The sequence below is a fragment of the Zonotrichia leucophrys genome, chromosome Z (genome assembly GCF_028769735.1).
Source record: "Zonotrichia leucophrys gambelii isolate GWCS_2022_RI chromosome Z, RI_Zleu_2.0, whole genome shotgun sequence".
In the NCBI taxonomy this organism is placed as follows: domain Eukaryota; kingdom Metazoa; phylum Chordata; class Aves; order Passeriformes; family Passerellidae; genus Zonotrichia; species Zonotrichia leucophrys.
This window is the reverse complement of record NC_088200.1, coordinates 34,288,139-34,306,442: the sequence shown is the minus strand read 5'-3', so window position 1 is coordinate 34,306,442 and position 18,304 is coordinate 34,288,139. Positions and strand designations below refer to the sequence as shown.

General features: G+C 39.1%; 1 protein-coding gene across 1 annotated transcript in view; it reads left to right on the top strand.

Annotated features, from left to right (window-relative positions):
* Positions 1-18,304, top strand: part of CMYA5 (cardiomyopathy associated 5) — a 45,408-nt gene that overhangs the window by 7,041 nt on the left and 20,063 nt on the right. The window contains exons 2-5 of the mRNA XM_064735958.1: positions 913-11,152; positions 13,824-13,919; positions 14,567-14,800; positions 16,550-16,572. Of these exons, the coding sequence (XP_064592028.1) occupies positions 913-11,152; positions 13,824-13,919; positions 14,567-14,800; positions 16,550-16,572 (10,593 nt within the window). The remainder of the gene's footprint in view (positions 1-912; positions 11,153-13,823; positions 13,920-14,566; positions 14,801-16,549; positions 16,573-18,304) is intronic.

Below are 18,304 nucleotides of genomic sequence, written 5' to 3'. Positions count from 1 at the left end.
CATAAATGAACTACTGTCTACTCAAGAAATATTAGGGTCAAGCTTTGATTAACTTTTCTGTGCCCTTTTTTTTTGTTTTAAGTAAATATTGCAAGCCTAAAAATACTAAACCCTCCACACATTGTGTCTTTTAATTGCTTATGCTAATCTTTACACTCTTAATTTTAAGAACTTGAAGAATTTGAAGTTTTCTTTCCTAAAGCTTCTCATAAAAGCCTTTCTCCAGCCTTTTTACTATTTTAGCTGAAAGATTTGATTACAGCATATGACAGTGTATTGATTACACATGATAAGGTTTAAAACTACCTTTATAAAACATTGCAGTTTCATTTGGGGAGGTGTCAGTATATTTTAATTGTTGAATGTATTCTAAATTACTTTGTTAAGTATCAAGAATGCTCAGAGGATAAAATACATGAGAAGACAGTAACAAACCAGTGGATAGACTACTGCTTTGAGCATTGTATAATCATTCACACTTGCGCAAAGCAAGTGTGGGTGCTATTAAAACACTGACAGTATCTTTGAAGTGTTTAATGAAAGGTTTAATTTATACTGTGAAATAAACACATGCTGGAGAATAGCCTCAGAATCAGCTCAACCTCACACTGGCAAAACAAGGTCAGATCAAAGACTGTTCTTCCTGCATTGTCAAGATCTTTTAAACACCTCCCCTTCATTGAATTAACCTTGCAACATGCAGTTTTACATCTAAATTCATCTAAAATATAGTTGTGAGACAAAATATTACTTTTCTTATGCTTGTACTTCAAAATCTATGCTTATGCAGTATTTTTACAACTTTGAAAGCCATTTTAATTTTAATGAATAAATTCAGCTTTTTCCTCCAATAATTTAATTTGTTGTATGTTTTTAGAGCTTTCTTTTGTTTTTTTGTTTTTTTGTTTGTAGTTTAAAAGATCTTATCCAAAGTGAAGATGTGAAACCCAAGCTGCAGTACATCATGACTAACCCTTCCTTTTCTATGGTAACATGCCAAAGTGAAGACAGTGGAATAACCTGGGAAACCAGCTCGAGCAGATGTTCTACTCCCTGGACCTCAGAAACAAGTACCACTTCTGATCTTTACAGTATGGAAAGTTCACCAGTAGGTTCTCCTCCAGGAAAAGTTATCTTTATTATGGATGAAGGCAAGATCATTCGGAAAAGGACACGCAGATCTTCAAATAAGGTGCCAATGGCTACAAGACCAAAGGGAGGCCAGTGCAATAAAAAACGTGACTCTTCTGGAATGCAAAGGCAAGAACCAAGAACTGTTCTAGGAGATGTGCAAGCCTCCATGTTGAATGTAGAGCAGGTGGAAACACAAGACACAGATGAGGAAATGTTGGACAACAAAGAGGATCAAGAGAATATCACAGAAGAGCCTGTAAAACGTGCTCCAATAAGATCAATATTTAGGGAGAGCAGACTGAGAAAAGTTGGTCCAATTCTTGGAGGACCAGTACAAGCTAGAATCCAACTGTTCAACTCAATTTTTGGAGGGACTGGGCCAGCCCCTGAAACATTGGAGAAAAACAGAATCCGGAGAAGTAGCTCAGCTTCAGGAGATTCTGAAAAGTTCCTTGAAACATCAGTAAAAGAAAGATTGCAGAAGTTTGGTTCACTCTCCACATATCCAAAACATTTTCAGGGAGCAAGAAGTAAAATTCTTGAAACACCTTCAGAGAGAAGGAGGAAACAAAGAGAGCAACTCACAGAACAAGCAAAACAAAGCTTTTCTTCACCAACATCACCTCTTGAAAAACAGCTTACTAAGAAGAATGATTTTTCATCTGAAAATATTGAACCTTATAAAATGAAAGAATCAACTCTTCAACATGAAGAAAGAAAAGAGAGGAAACCTCTTTTAGAGACTCCAAATCAGGTTTCAGAACATTTACTGAAGAATGAAGAAGAAGCCAGGGAGCAGCAAAGTCATTCAGCCACAGCCAGAACATCAATAACAGAGTCAACAACCTCCACACCATTCAAGTCTGACAAAAAAGAAGTGCTGCTTCCCTCAGCTGAAAATGCAAAAAAGAAGCCAGACCAATCCCTGCTGCCAGCATCAGATCATCTAGATGAAGTGAAGAATCAGGAAGTTCAGCCTAATTCGGCACCACAGTCTGTTTCAGCAGATTTTGTTAGTGAATTAGATAGACCAAGTTCCCAGCATGTTTTGCCTATAGAATCTATGTCAGAACATCCTGAGGGGGAAATAGAAAAGTCTTACTTACCTGATGTTCCATCAGCTAAATCCAAATATCCCACTTCAAGTGAAACAAGACAGGAAGATGTTATTCCTCAGTCATCAGAAGCTGCACAGTCTGAGTCTGAACATGTGCTTTTACCACATTCTGGAAATGAAACAGAAAAGCAAGAAACTGAGTGTCCATCATCAACTGCACTGTCAGAGTCAGCAACTTCAGGTGTAATGTATTCAGCTGAAGGAGAAGAGGGTAAAAAGACCCCATCTTCAGGAACTCAAAATGTTCATTTGGAGAACCAAACAAAGTCTGAACAAGACTTTTCACTTCAGAAAACAAAGAAGCAAGGAATTAAATTAAAACCACCAATTCCTGAAAATATAGATTCTAAATATTTTGGCATTTCATATCCTGTTCATACAGAAACAGAAGAAACACAGAAAACTTCAGTTACAAATAAAGCAGTAGATTTTGATCACTCTGATTTTTCCACTGAAGAAAACAAACAAGCTGAAGGTGGGCAAATGGAGATGGAGCATCCAGACCTCTCATATTCCACCGAAGAAACTGGAGAATCAGAGACAACACAGATGGAGACAGAGCATCTGGATTTCTCTTCTCCCAAGGAAGAAACAGAGGAATTGAAGGGTGAACAGATGGAGATGGAGCATCCAGATTTCTCTTTTTCCAGGGAAGAAATAGAGGAACCAGGAAGTGCACAGCTAGAGACAGACCTTCCAGATTTCTCATATTCTAAGGAAGAAACAGAGGGATCAGAGAGTGCAATACCAGATACAGACTACCCAGAACTGCTTTTTTCCACAAAAGAAAGAGAAAAATCAGGGAGATCCCAACTGGAGACAGAACAACCAGAATTTTCTTCCAAGGAAGAAACAATAGAACCGGAGAGTGCACAGCTGGAGATGGAGCATCCAGACTTTTCTTTTTCCAGGGAAGAAATGGAAGAATCAGACAACACACAGCTGGAGGCAGAGGTCTCCAGCTATGATAGATCTGAGGATCTATCATATTCCAGAGAAAAAATGTTGGAATCAGAGAGTGCACATCTGGAGATGGGTCATCCAGACTCTTCTTTCACCCAGGAAGTAGTCAAGGAAATGCAAAGTGCACAGCTGGAAAATGAACATCAAGTTTTGCTTTCCAGGGAAGAAACAGAAAACCATGCATTCAGTCCTTTTGAACAGGAACAGTCTTATTCCCCTGAAAAAGAAAAGCAAGAAGAAAAAGAAGAGCTTGCACAGGTACATTCAGATTTACCATGTTTGATGGAGGAAGCAGAGAAAGAAAACAATGCAGAACTCCAGTTGGTACATCCAGATAGATTTGATTCCACTGGAAGGGCTGAGATGCAACAAACTGGGTATCTGGAAACAGCATTTTCAGATTTATCGCATCCCATTAATAAAACAAAGGAGAAAGAACTGTCACAAACTGACAAAGGAAAACAGCCACAGCCTGTACAGCAGGAGTCACAGTCTGAAGGTAAGCTGGATTCCTCTGCCATGGCAATGCAAGGAGAAACTACTCAACTGCAGTCAGAGCTTCCAGTTTGGCCACATTCTACCCAAAAAGAACAGGAAAATAAAACTTCACAGCTGAAGGTGAAACAGCCAGAGACAACATATTCTGCTGGCGAAACAGAACATCAAAAATTGCAACCAAAGCTGGAACAAACTGATCCACTGTATTCCCAGGGAGAGACGGTACAAGAAGCTGTACAGAGAAACTTAGAAGGTCCAGAGCCATCATGTTTCATTAGTGAAACAGAGCAGCATGAAAATGTACAAGTAGTTTCAGAAAAGAGGGATTTCTCATTTACCACTGAAGAAGCGACACAAGAAGGAGTCGAGGCCGGAACTTTGTGGTCACAACTGACTGACAGAGCAAAGCCCTGGGAAACAGCACAAATGGAGCAGGAGCAGTCTTTTCCTTCCTGTTCCACTGCTGGTACTCAGCAACAGGAAACACCATCACTCAATGTGCCCCAGCCAGATGTTTCACAGTCCTTTGGCAGGATGGAACAAGATACAGTACAAAGAGAGGTGAGACAGCAGGAAACAGATCAACAAGAAGCTGTGGAAATGGAAACAGAGCATTCAGGTATTTCAGAAAGCCTGGGTAAAGAAGAGCCACAGGTCACAGACCAAAATAATTTGGCACAGCAAGAAATAGCTCAGCCAGGGTTAGTGCATCCATCTTTGCCATATTCATTCAGTAAACAAATGCAAGAAGAAATGCAAACAGAACTAGCATATCCAGAAAAAACATTTTATGTAAGTACAGAAACAGAGAAGGAAATTGTGCAGCACAAATCAGAGCAACAAGAAATAGTACATCAAGAGCTGGAGCAAACATTTTTGCCTCCTTCCAGTGAAAAAGAAGCTCCACTGGAAATGGAAATAACTTCAGAATATCCAGATTTGCTATATTCCTCTCATGGGCAAGAAAAATTATTGAAAAAACCAACCATACCATTCCATTTGAAGCAACAAGAAACTGAGCCAGTAATGGTGGAACATCCAGATGTTTCATGGGACAGTGGTGAATCAAAGCAAGTTGATATTGTGGAGCAGGAGTCAGGACATCCAGAGCTCTCATACACCATGGGAGAAACTCAGCAAAAATCAGAACATTTGGATTCACAAGGAAGCCTGAGTGAAGCAGCACAAGATGAAAATATGGAAATAGAATCTCAATACCCAAATCAGTCATGCTCGCAACTGGATTCAAAATATTCAGATTCATCCTTTTCCTTTGGTAAAGGCAAAGAACAATCAACTCAAAAGTTTAAGTCTAAACACCAACAATTGCCTAAAGTAGGTAAAAAAAGAACTTCTCCAGCAACTGCACAAATAGAGTCAAAACATACAGAAATTGCACCATGGGAGATGAAGCATCCTGATTTGTCACATTCCACTGGTGAGACAAGCCAGGAAGAAGTAGCACCATTGGATCAAAAACACAGAAAACTTTCTCTTGGCAGATTAAAGCAGCAGAAAGCCACAGAGCAGGAGTTAGAGCAAGAAAAGTTAACACATTCTCCCAATAAAAGGGACACTTCAGAACGTGCCCAGGAGATCTTGGAAGAACCAAATTTATCATTTTCCATTGAGAGGCCAGATGATGAAAGGATACCACCAGAGGTGGAGCATACTGATGCAATATCTCCTCTGGACATCACAGAGGTACAACAAAAAGTACAAGAAACAGAGCAAACTTATCCCTTTGGACAAATGGAACAGAAAACAGCTCAGCCAGAAGTGGAAATTTCACATTTGTCACGTTCTGTGGGTACAGCAGAGGAAACAGAAATGGCAGAACCAGGGCAGGGACATTCTAATTTGCCTTACTCTGTTTTCAAAGTAGGAGGGCTGCAAACATCACAGCTGAAACCTGAACACCCTGGGCTAGCACATTCCCTCAACAAAGTGCAGGAAACAATCCAGCTGGGATTGGAGAAGCCAGGTGCATTGTATGGTCATGACAAAATGGAGCAAATCCCACCTGCACAGCTGGAGCCAGGCCATGCAAGCTTGGCACCCCTGACCAGGGAAGTGGGGCAACGAGGGACAGAGCACACAGCTGTGGAATGCTCTAAAGAGGAACAGTCTGTCTGCACAGCAGAGCATTCACAAGCTGCAAAGGAGAAACACAGAGTTCCAGATGCACCATTCCCAAGTGGAAAAATGGAGCAAGGAGAAATGTTAAAAGCAGAGCCAAAGCATCCTGATTCACTGCATTCCATTGAAAAAGGAAAGCCACAAAGAACTACACAACCAGTGTTAGAAAAACCAGATCTGTCATCTGGCACAACAGAGCAAGAACAAATTGCTGGAGAGGAGAAGCAAGGCTTCTTGCATTCTTTCAAAAAAGAGGCAGAAGGCAAGAAAGCATGGATGGAATTGGGACATTTAGAATTATGTCATTCTCTCAGTGAGGCAGAACAAGAAACTTTAAACGCAAAATCTCACCATTCAGATTTATCTGCTGGCACATTAGAACACCATGAAATCCTACAGCCAGAGGCAGAAACAACGGATTTATCATGTTCAATTGGTGAAACACAGCAAATTCAAATTGCTGATGAGGATTTTGAGTGCCTGGATTTATTTCATTCCACTGGCACAGTACAGCAAGAAAAGATTCAACCAGAGCAAGAAAAGACAAATGAGTTTTCATCATCTCTCAAAAAAGCAGAGGAATGGAAAGATGCAGGAATGCAAGCAGAACACCCTGAGCTACAGTGCTCTATGGAGAATACAGAAGGAATGCAAAATTCCCAAGCAAATTCAGAATATGCAGATTTGTCATTCTCTGTTGGCACAGCGGAACCTCATAAAACAACTCAGCCAGAGCTGAAAGAACAGAGTTTGTTGCATTCATCTGTCAAAACAGAGCCATCATGGGCTGCTCTACCTGAGTCTGAACATGCAAGTGTCATGGATGCCACGGGCAAAGTACTGCACATGGATTTGTCCTCTTCTGTTAGTGAAGAAAAACAAAGTGCACAGCTGGACGTCAAAGAGGAGAGAAGAAGCTATATATTACACCCAGAGGAAATAGTGCAACTGAAATTGGATCAACCAGTGTTTTCAAGTCCTCATGGCATAGAAGAACAACCAAATATATCTACAGTGGAAGGGGAGTTCCCAGACTTCTTGTATTCCTCTGGCAAAACAAAAAACCAGGATGCTGCACAAGCAGGGTTCACTCCTTCTGATATTTCGTATTCCACAGGAAAATCAGAACAGTTGCAACCAGAAAAACTGAATTCAAAACATCCAGATTTGTCACACTCTCTTGGCAAAGCAGAGACTCATGTAATAAAGCCGCTAGATTTATCATATTCCTGTAGCAAGGCAGATCAACCACAGACTGCCCAGCTGGAGCATCCAGAGAAACCATATTTCACTGGCGAAACGAAGTGGAGGGATGAGGTCCAACCAGAACAGCCACATGTTAGTTTGCAGTCCCTTGATGTTGAAACAGAGCAGCCAGAAACACCTTCTGTAGCACATACCTTTGTCAGGACCGAGGAGCAGGGAACTACACAACCAGATTTTAAACAATCAGATTTATTAAGTCCTACTTACAAAGCAGAAAAGCATGAAATGGGCCCACTGAGAGCAGGATATTCACAGAAGCAAGACACTGGTGCTCCTTCATCTCGAAGTGCTCAGCTGGAAACTGAACAACAAAATTTATCATTTTCCACTGAGGAAGCACACAGCCACAAAATTCAACCATATTCATCTCTTACTGAACAAACAATGCCTGTACCTTTGGGTGCTTCACATGCTGTCTCTGAAACAAGCCCTGAAGGAAGTCCAAAGTCTTCACCTGTAGCTGGAGGCTCACCCCCCAAACATTTAGAAATATCTTATTCCACCTGTAAAACAGAACACTTAGAAACTGCTCTGCCTGAGCCAGGGTCCTCTTTTGCAAGAAAAGAAGTAGAGAATACAGAAAGTCTTCTACACTTGCCTGTAGCTGCAAAGTCAGAGGCTGAATATGAAATTTTACCTGAAGTTGAGAGAGAACAGACTCCACATTACTTTCATACAGCTATACAGTTAGAATCTGAACAATTAAATTTATCATATTCTACAGATAAAACAGAAAGTCTAGAAAGTCAGGATTACCTGACTGTACCTTCAAAACTGCAGTCTGAACCTTCAGTTCCATTTTATTCAGCTGATGAAACATGCCAGCAAGAAGTTCCACCTTACTCAAAACCAGTCTCTGAATATATGATTCCCACACAGTCCCTTGCTAAACAAGAAAATAAAAAAATGCAGCCATTTATTACCCAGCCCATACAATCAGAGTGTGAACATGTAATTCCACCACACAATGAACAACAGTTGCAAAAAATTCAACTCAGTTCACCTGAAACAGCAAGCTTAAAGACAGCGCACTTGGAGAGTAGGTCTCAAGTGCAAGACCAAGACAAGCCCGAATCTTCTTTGTTGGATACAATATATTTGTCTCCAGACCAGCTCAGAAGTTCACCCAAATTCACTGCTGAGCAATATGAGCAAGAAATGCAACCTGATGTACACACAGTGCCAAGGGCAATGACCACAGAGTCAAAGGTGACTGGTGTAGCAGACCAGCAAGAAGTGTTATCAGAGTCATTTATACCTTTCCATAAATTACCTGGAAAGTCAGAACTTGAAAAGCCAGTATCAGTGGCTCTCACTGATGATGAAGAGAAACAAAATATTCCATCATCTTTATCTGATGTAGCAGACATGCTTGGAGAGCAATCTAACAAATTTTCAGGCATTTATACTGAAGGAGAGCATAAACGTGAAATGCAACAAGGTTTTGAAGACCAAAAGCATACAACCTTGGAGCATCTGGGAGTTGTTCCATCAGACCTTGTTCAAGAAACTGTGACACACAAAACACAGCATTATTCTGGTGAATTGGGTAGCCTCTCCTCAGCAGAGATTAAGCCCCTTAGCTCAAGTTCTGAAGAAATGCAGAACCCAGATATTCCATCTTTTGGGCTGGCTAGCTGGCTGGCAGAAGAGGTGAAAGCTTGCTCAATTAGTCCAATAGGGGCTGCAGAAGTAGACATGCAAGGAATTCAGCTTACTCCAAATGAAGCTTCCGATTTTGGATCAAAGGAATTTCCAGCTGGAAGTTGCACAGAATTCACAGTTCATAGGACTACAGAGACTAAGGGACATACATTTAGAGTTTCTGAATCAGTGTCAAATAAATTTTCTCACAGGAAGCCCTCAGACACTAGTCCCAAAACACAGAGGGACGATTTACCATCTCTGGTAGGAGATAATCAAGGTCCACATAAACTTCTGGAGCATGAAACTAGTACTTTAAACCCTACAAAAACTGAAGCAATGCAACATCTGGAGGTAGGCAAAATGTCTGAAGTGTCTGAACATTATCTGAGAGGAGAAGAGGAAGAAATGGTACATGCAAGTGCTGTAGAAGACAGCCAGCATGGTCTGGAGACTACTGAACAAAAAGATCTATTTAATATAATTTCAGAAGGTTATGAAATACTCAATATTCATGCACCTACACATTTTTCTTCTGTTGATCAAGAAGAAAGTAAACACATGCCTGATAAATTAGAATACTTGGAAACAAATCCTTCATTTAGAAGAAAATCAGTCAAGGATGGCCAGAGAGCCCTAACTTCTGGAAGAATCACAGAAATTTCAGAAAGCTCTCTATTGGGAAAGACTGCAAGCCATGAACTAACAGAATTGGCCAAAAAGTATGATGAGGAGCAAACTGAAGAAACTCAAGAAGAAAATCTCCTGTTGCCAGAAAACAATAATTGTGCAAAGTTGGATCCTAATAATGGTACTGCTGATATGGATTATTTTGAAAAATATACACTGATTGATGACAAATCCCCAATTAAGCCACAATTTGAAAGACGAATTTCATTGTCTCCTGTGACAGAAGATCCCAATGAATCTATGGAAGAAGCCAAACCTTTTAAAGAGAGTACTGAGGTAGATACTTTGGAAGAGTTTTCCTTACTTGAGGACCTGGATGAAGTCTTTTATGGTACCATAAAAGGAGAAGGCAAAATGCAATCCTACGCAGATGCCTCAAAACCTTTACCACTGCAGAAATCAATTGATTCTAGCAATAAGAGCATTACAAATGTAGAAGATGAATGCAAGTCACCAGGAACCCCGCTCTTCGATTCAGAAGAAGGAGTGCTAGAACGATCTCTCTTGTTCCCTACCACTGTTGCTGCTGTTAACCCAGAGCTTTTAGAGGAGCCACCTGCTCTATCATTTTTATACAAGGACCTCTATGCAGGAGCAGTAGGAGAAAAGACAAAGGATGAGACTCCCTCCGATGAAGAAAGTGGTAATTCTAATGCTTCTTTCCCCAGCAGAAATTCAGACACAGATGATGGAACTGGAATTTATTTTGAAAAATACATTCTTAAAGATGAAATTCCAGGTAAAGCCATTGGGCCTCAGAAAGATCAGATACCAGAAGATGAGTCCTTTAGGGGAGGAATTTTGGTTTGGAGTTCAGAGAATAACCAGGAGGAGGGATCTGGTGATGTTCAATATGTCAGAACTGAGGTTCTGTCAGAAAGAGTTGTTATGGAGAGAGACAAATTCCAGGTTGACAGCAACATTCAAGCAACAATTTGCAAGCCAACGCATGCCATTCCTTTTGGAAGCAAACCAGTTATTTCAGGTGCAGGAACTGATACCACTGAACAAAGAGAAGAAGAAAATGTACCAGTAGAAAGAACTGAAGAGTTGCCAGAGCAGCCAAGTCAACAAAGATACAGTCATCAAGTGGAGTATCACGGAGCTGCATATCAAGAAGCTAGTACTGAGCAGGAAGAACGGCAAGATATAACAGCATTTCCTCAGATGGAAAAGTATGTTCCATATGTCAGGGCTCCCACTGAAGACAGTGTAGATGATCAGTTCACTCAGGAACATCTGTCCTGTGTTCCTACCATTCAGCAAACAGAAAATCCAGACTTGCAAAGAGAGGAGCAGCACAGTGATGTTTATGAAGATTTTGCTGAGTCAATGGACTATGATGTGATTACACAAGAAGAGCTCTTGCAAGATGAAATATCATCTCAATTTACACACGAGGAGCTATTATTTGAAGACAGGGATTCCTTTGATCATGCTGCTGATAGTTATGAATTTGTTAACGAGCCAGAACAAAGAACTCCTGTTGAGCTTGAAGATTCAGGCTTTGTGGTGATGTATCCTGAAAAATCAGCAACAAACATTCCTCAAGTTGAGAGCCCACAGAGAGAACTGAAAAAAGCACAAGTAGACACTTATTGTTACCACTGCAAATGCCCAATATCTGCTATTGATAAGCTTTTTGGAGAGCATAAAGACCATGAAGTCACAACACTAGATGATGCTGCAACCAAGATGAAGGTAAGTACTAATTTGGGCAAAAAAAGAAGCTACTAAGGCTAATTTCTCCAGTTCTCTTGCATTGTCAAGAGGAGAGGCTTCCAAGAGTAGTCCAGAAGCTAAGATGCAGTATCTATTAAATAAAAATTATTCCTACACACCTGCTGTAGATCTTGAAGGGAGACCATCTTATTAAGGTATTCTCTGGAGTCCTAGACTTGCTAAGCTGGTATTTTTATTTACTCATAAGTTTGAATGGCCTTGTTTATATGTAGTTGTTAGCAGACTTTCCATCTTTCAGTCTTATCTGTAAAAGTTTGTTCTGGTTTTGATATGTAGGGGGAGAAATGGGAAGAATGTTGTTTCTACGAAAATAAAACTTCAGTAACAGCAGTTCACTTCACTTGACAAGGTACAGAAACCTCCATATGTGGAGACTGGTAACATCATAAAGTGTTCCCTGTCCCACTTACTTGCGCTGGTTGCTTGGAGATATTAGACAAATCACCCTACACAGTTTTGTTGAAGTACCAACTTATTTGCTGTTCCATACACTTTCATCTGCAAAATGGCCTTAAACTGGAGAGGGAGGTTTCACAAGGGCATCTAGTGACAGGACAAGGGGCAATGTCTTTAAACTGAAGGGGGGAAGGTTTATATTAGAAATTAGGAAAAAATTCTTCATAGTGAGGGTGACGTGGCAGTGGAACAGGTTGTCCAGAGAAGTTGTGGATGACCCAGCCCTGGAAGTATTCAAGGCTGGGCTGGATGGGGCTCTGAGCAACCTGGTCTAATGGAAGATGTCCCTGCCCATGACAAGGAAATAGGAACTAAATGGCCTTTAAGGTCCCTTCCAACCCAAACCATTCTGCACCAATAGCATTGTGGTGTCAGCAAAGGTAAGAGTTTATAAAGTCCTACTTGCCACTATATCCAAGCTGTTCTCCCGTAATAGATAAAATGTCCTCCATTTCAGTAAGCTAGTCCATTGCATTAAATACCAGTGAAAATACTTTTTCTGTGGAAGCTATTGTTCATTAAATTACAGCTTTGCTTGTGAAAACAGCGTGTATGTGATACGTCACTTCTCCAATATCAGATCTGCTCATGTACAAGTGAACATGTCATACAGATGTTTCTTTCTTGATTAGCAGCTATTTACTCTCACCCCAGTAAATGAAAGGTGAGGTCTCTTTTTTGGCACATGTTCATTTGACAGGAATATAGATTTCATGTCATTTTACTGAAATTCCAGAAGGGCTTGTATTGGTGGTATTTAAATTATATTATCTCATATGTAGAAGACAGAAATCAAAAGTAGGAGTCAATGTAACAGTTTCAATTATCAGTACTTGCAAACCATCTCAGATGTAGAGTTGTTTTTCATACATGGCCTTTTGTGTTTGACTTAGCAGTGATAACAAGGCACAAGTAAGTCAGCAATAAAGTCACAGATCCCAGCCACCCCTCAAATGTACCCACATTACAGTGAGTCAAGCTGCACATAAACATCCCATGACATCACTCCCTGGCTGTGGAGCACAGATATGAAGCCAGTATTAAATTTGGCTGCAACACAGGCCTGGTTTCACATGATTTCTAGCACTCAGGGCTCAGGTTACTTTGAGACTGCATTTGTATGTCTCTTGTTACTTCTGTATAATTACTGAGAAAACATTAATATAGTAAAATGCTTGTTGTATGATTTTTAATTTTTTAATTTTTCTAAATTATTGTTGCATGAAAACTGTGAGAAAAGAGCTTCACGGTGAATTAAATGTGCTAGGGATTGCATTTGTCAGATTTTACAGTTCATCCCGACAAACAGAAATTTGTTTCTAAATCTTGATAATTTCCCTAAATATTTTTAAAGGGCACTTTCAATTGTATTCTCCAATGGCACATTTGTAATTAATGTAAAGTCTTGTGCTCTTCATCTAGCCGTAAAATTCTGCCGCAATAAGAAACCATTACAAAGGAAGATAACCTTCCTTTTAGATTAATGCCATCAAATTAAAACTAAGCATTTCTATAAATTATGAATTGTGCCAGAGCAATTGAGCAACTTATTTTCATAAAAGGTCAAGAAGCACTAAGAAAAAGTTCTGAGTTGTCTTTGATCTGTGTGCCTTGGACTACTTTTGTTTCCACATAACTCAACCAATGATTTTGATGACTTCTTTTACATATATATATATATATATACATATATACATATACATACATAAACATGTATCTATTTATCTATACATTAATCTATATAGAGACAGATATCTATCTTTTGAATTCTAATTTTAAAAGCCATGACACAGTATAATCTATTACCCTCACAACTACCTTTGTTATCTTCCTTTTTATGGGCTTGTTCCTGTGATCTCTCAAGGACACTCATGAGGCTCTGAGTACCTTCACTCTCTGGAAAAGCTGCTTTGGAATTCTTAACGTTCAACAGCTTGTATGGACAGAGTGCCTTATCGAACTGAGCTCACTTGTTTTGGTTTGGAAACAGTTCTGTGACTGTTCCAGTTGCTATTTCTGTGCTTGTCTTTGCAGCCAGGGTGATACTTGAACTTACTTAAAAATTGTTCCAATGTTGGCTCATGGCAAAAGAAAAATATTCACCTAAAATAAATTCTGTATAAAAAGTTTATAAAATAACCTGCCTAAGTTACTGAAACATTTTAAATTTCAGGATCAGTTAAGTAAATTGCTAACAGCACTGGAAGAAAAGTCAATGAAGATTGAAGAGTTTGTGAGTGATATTGAATTGAGATTTAATTCAGTTGAGGTAAGTCCAGTGTTTTATCACACTATTTTTCTTTTCCTCTGCAGGATTACTTCTAAAATATGCTTGCCTATTTGTGCAGCATTATTGCTTCCACTAAAATGGGCTGCTGCTCCAGTCCTCAAATTGACTTCTCTGGAAGTTCACTGGAAGGTGTTAACTTGGGAGGAAGAAAAAGATTGCTTTTTTGCATATTACTGCAGAGTCGAATATGTAACTGTCAAACACTGAAGGAAAAAGTTCCCTTAATTTTGTTTATGCCTATAAAAAGCTCACATGGTGTTTTATTTAGAATCCCATGCAAAGCATTTAAATTAGTTGGACAGTATCTTAAATTCTGATTGCCCAAGTTCTTAAGCCTTGAGAACTGTATTAACTCCAGTTGTAACTATGCATTTTTAGCTATTTTTTGGTCAGACTTTCTATCTCTGTGATGAAATATTAAAGTTTAATTTTAAAGAGTTAAAAAAAATAAAAAGCTGTTGTTGTTATTGATTTATTTCTCTAGACATATTTCTCACAGAGGAGTTTGCCTGCAGAAATAAAATTGTCTTATTGTCAGTGTGCCAGAATCAATATGGTGGATGGCTCGTCTTTGGGTAATTTAGAATTTCTGTGTATTCATTAAATGTTGTCATTTTATTCTGCAGGAAAACTGTAAAAAAAATGCAGATTTATTGGAAAAGCAGAATGAAGAGATGCTTAAGAAAGTGGTAGCGCAATATGATGAGAAATCAGAGAACTTCGAGGAAGTGAAGAAGATGAAAATGGAGTACCTGTATGAGCAGATGGTAAATTTCCAGCAAACTGTTGATTCAGCAAAGGAAACTTTGGAGACAACAGTAAAAGAAACAGATGAAGTGGATGGATTTGTTTTCCTAAATGTAAGTGGAATTGGCTTTCATGCTGTAGCTTTTATTATATTAGTTAGGAAAAGACTTATGTATCTAGGGTCTCAATGAATTTTATTTTTTTTAAGATAGCTTAATCCTGCTAGCTCAGCTATTCCACTCTGAAACTGCTGGATCATTTGGTTTTGATGTGGGAATTCTCAGAGAGAACTGTAGAGAGGATGCCCAGGACAAAAATGTGACATGCTAGTAAAACGGTCTTGTTCATTTTTAAAGTTGAAAAGACAGTTTGATAATATATCTAAAATTAATAACTGAAAAGTAAGAGATGTTAGAGTGTTTAGGTATTTTACCATATGAAAAATAAATTACATATTATGTATAATAATAAACAACAAGAAAGTGATCTTTGAAACAAGAAAATGTAATAGAAAAGTAAAATTGTTTCTGGGCTGTAGGGTTTTTTGTCATGTATTGTTGTTGTTTTTGGGGTGTTTTTAATAAGCAGATGGACAGTATTTATGCACTCAAATTACTGAGGCTATGATAAATAATTACTGTTAAAAAACAGTGAGGGGCCATGTTGGTTGCTGACTGGGGTGAAACCATGACAATGAGATAGACTGAGGGCTGTGCATGTGATGTGTGTGGCTCTAATGGTCCTTCCTGGATGTAAAAAACACCTCCAGTGAATCTGCAGGACTGGACCTACTAACTCATACAGTCATTAGTCTTAAACTTTGCTTAGAGGATGTTGCTGGTTCTGGGTCCTTCAATACTGTTCTTCTGCTGCAAGACTTGTCCTTAAGTGAGTGACAGCACTTTCTTCTCTCCACAAGTATACTACCAGTCTCAAAGAGGATGGAGTTTCTGGGATAATAATCTTCCCCCATTATGGAATTAGCATGTGGCCTGGAAGTTGCAGATAAACTATCTTGGAATGCCAGAAATAGAAAGGTCAAATTACTGTCTAAAGACTGATCACTCACACAAAATAAGCCAGCTTTCGAAATACAAGTGTCCAGCCCACATGGGCCCCAGCAGCCACAGAAATTATACCAATATTTGGCTTTCTTCTCTTCTCTGTGCCACACAATGTTGTAGTATCCTGTAACCAAGTGAATGTTGTGGTAGATTTGCTGTTTTGGGATTAGATTATTTTCCTGATTTTGTGAGGATCAGTGTTTTGGCAAATATAATTTTGTAATCTGTAATTCTTTTCTGGGAGTTGAAAATTACTGGATTTCCCTGCTCCCTTCTGTTAGTGATAAAGGATAGGAACTTTTTTGTTCACAGGCCAGGAAACATTATCTGAAGATTCCTGAGGCATGGGACAAACTCTCATTACATAAGTAAAAATACCATATGGCTTCTAGTAATAAGAAGTTATGAAGTACATTTTAGACAGAATTTGGATTTAACTATTCTTAATGTGCATTCTTAAGTGATTCTTAAGTGATTTCTTTCTCTAGAAGTCCTGGTTTTAGAAAGTACTTGATTATGCTCCATCTTTAAATCTAGATGTTAATACTGACCCCTCAAGCACTTAAAATGAGATTTATACTCTAATACCCTGCTGAGCCAGAGCTTTGAAATGAAACATTTCTAAGGAAGTAAATTTTCTTCTGTTGTGAATGAGCAGCATTCCACACAACCTCAAGTCAACAAAGCTGGGTGGTTTTTGTCTGTGGAGAGTAGAAAGACTGTTAGATGACCATGACTGACTTTTCAACACTTCGAGGGTTTTGCAAACTGTTAACACATTTCTTTTCCCTTCTCTAGTCATCTAAAGAATTGAATAAAAGGTACATGAAGTATGGGTTAAGTGCGCTGTAGTGAGTACTAGGCCTAGCATGCTGGATGCTTCATTTAGTATTTGTGAGCTTTTGAAAACACACCGCTAGCAATCAGAGCTACCTTTATAAACCTTGCAAATAATGAAATTTAGAAAAGCAGCTTTATACTTGTTGCTGTAACTGACTGGTTTTGAAGTGTTTTGCACACATTCTGTAGTACATTAATTAAACAAATAGCATGTAAAAACATCAGCTCAATTTTAAATCTCTACACAGACATTTTTAAACAGATGCTCCTTGTAGTTTTTGCTATACATACATATACAACAACCATTGTGATCATGCTTCCATCTTTTAGACATACCACTGATGGTATGTCTTATCAGTCAGATGGTATTACATCTCTTTTTTCACTGTCTGGTTCTGTAACACTTAGCCTCTGAAAGGTTATAACACAAAGCAACACAGGTAATTTGACTATGTTTCTGAACACAGCTCCAGAAAAATGAGACAAAGTAGATTTCAAAACCTGGCTAGGAGACTACGAGCTGATGTTTTCCTATGGCTTTCCACAATCACTGCCTGATTCACAGTGTGTCACACAGGGCTGGTTCCTCGTTGTACCTGCATCTGCCTGTACACACCAGTAAATGCATACAATCACAAACAGTTCTCTGCCATGTGGGATTTTCTCAAGGGAGTTATTTTGGTGAGTCCCATGCTTTATGAGAGACATGTTCAACCATAAGCCCATATTCCTCAAAAAAATTCTCTATGGTAAAGGGAAATCATTCAGAGCAGTTGGCTGCAGGCTTCTCCCCTGCAAACTCCCAAAACTGCACTGCCCAGCCCACCACCCCTGACTTTCCCCAGAGGGCTTGGGCACTGTGCAGTGTGTATCAAACATTCCCTTGTCAGTGCTGCCTCAGCCATCACAGGGATATGTGTGCTGACACCGTCTGGGGTATAACACTAACGCCATGGTTTCAGTTTGCAATCAAATTACAACCCCGGGAGAGCAATCTGAAGAGAATGTGCCAAACACCCCTTCAAGGTTTCTATAAATTTCCAGAATTAGAACTATAAATCTGGACTCACCTGTTGCAAGTCAAACTGTCTGGCCATGTATCTGCATTTAGTTTATTGCATAAGATTAGAGCAGGTAAAATGGGACAAAACAGTGTCCCAAGGCTTTCTGTCCACTTGATCTTTACTTTTTTACTTACACAATGAAGTTTATTCTGCTTGGTGCATGGGCTTGGTTATTACTTTAGTTTGATAATACCAGTCTACATAAAATAGGTTAAGAACAAGTCTATTTAACAATGCATGTTTTTCTTAAAAAAGTGTATTTTATATTTGTTGTACTTTGTTAAGATTATGCATAATTAACTACTTCAGTGACTGAAATAAAATGAAGGGGAGAAATATAAAATTCAGATGCCTTGAAAAAAACTTCCATTTTCTTGAGTTTGCTTCTGTCCCAGAGTTAAAAATGTTTGGGTTTTTTTAATATAATGAACCCAGTAAATACAGGGCAATTAAGTAGAATCTATCTTCCCTCTCATGTTTTTTAGCTTGCCACAAGCAGCTGCTTTACATTACATTTCTGGAGTCAGCTGCTGTAGTTAGCTCTAAGGTTTGTAACCTTTAAAGGCATTGCATTAGCAAGCCCAAACCCCTGTGTTCTTGAGAGTCTTGCTGAGAACTTCCACACCTTCACATTCTCATGGGTTAAGTG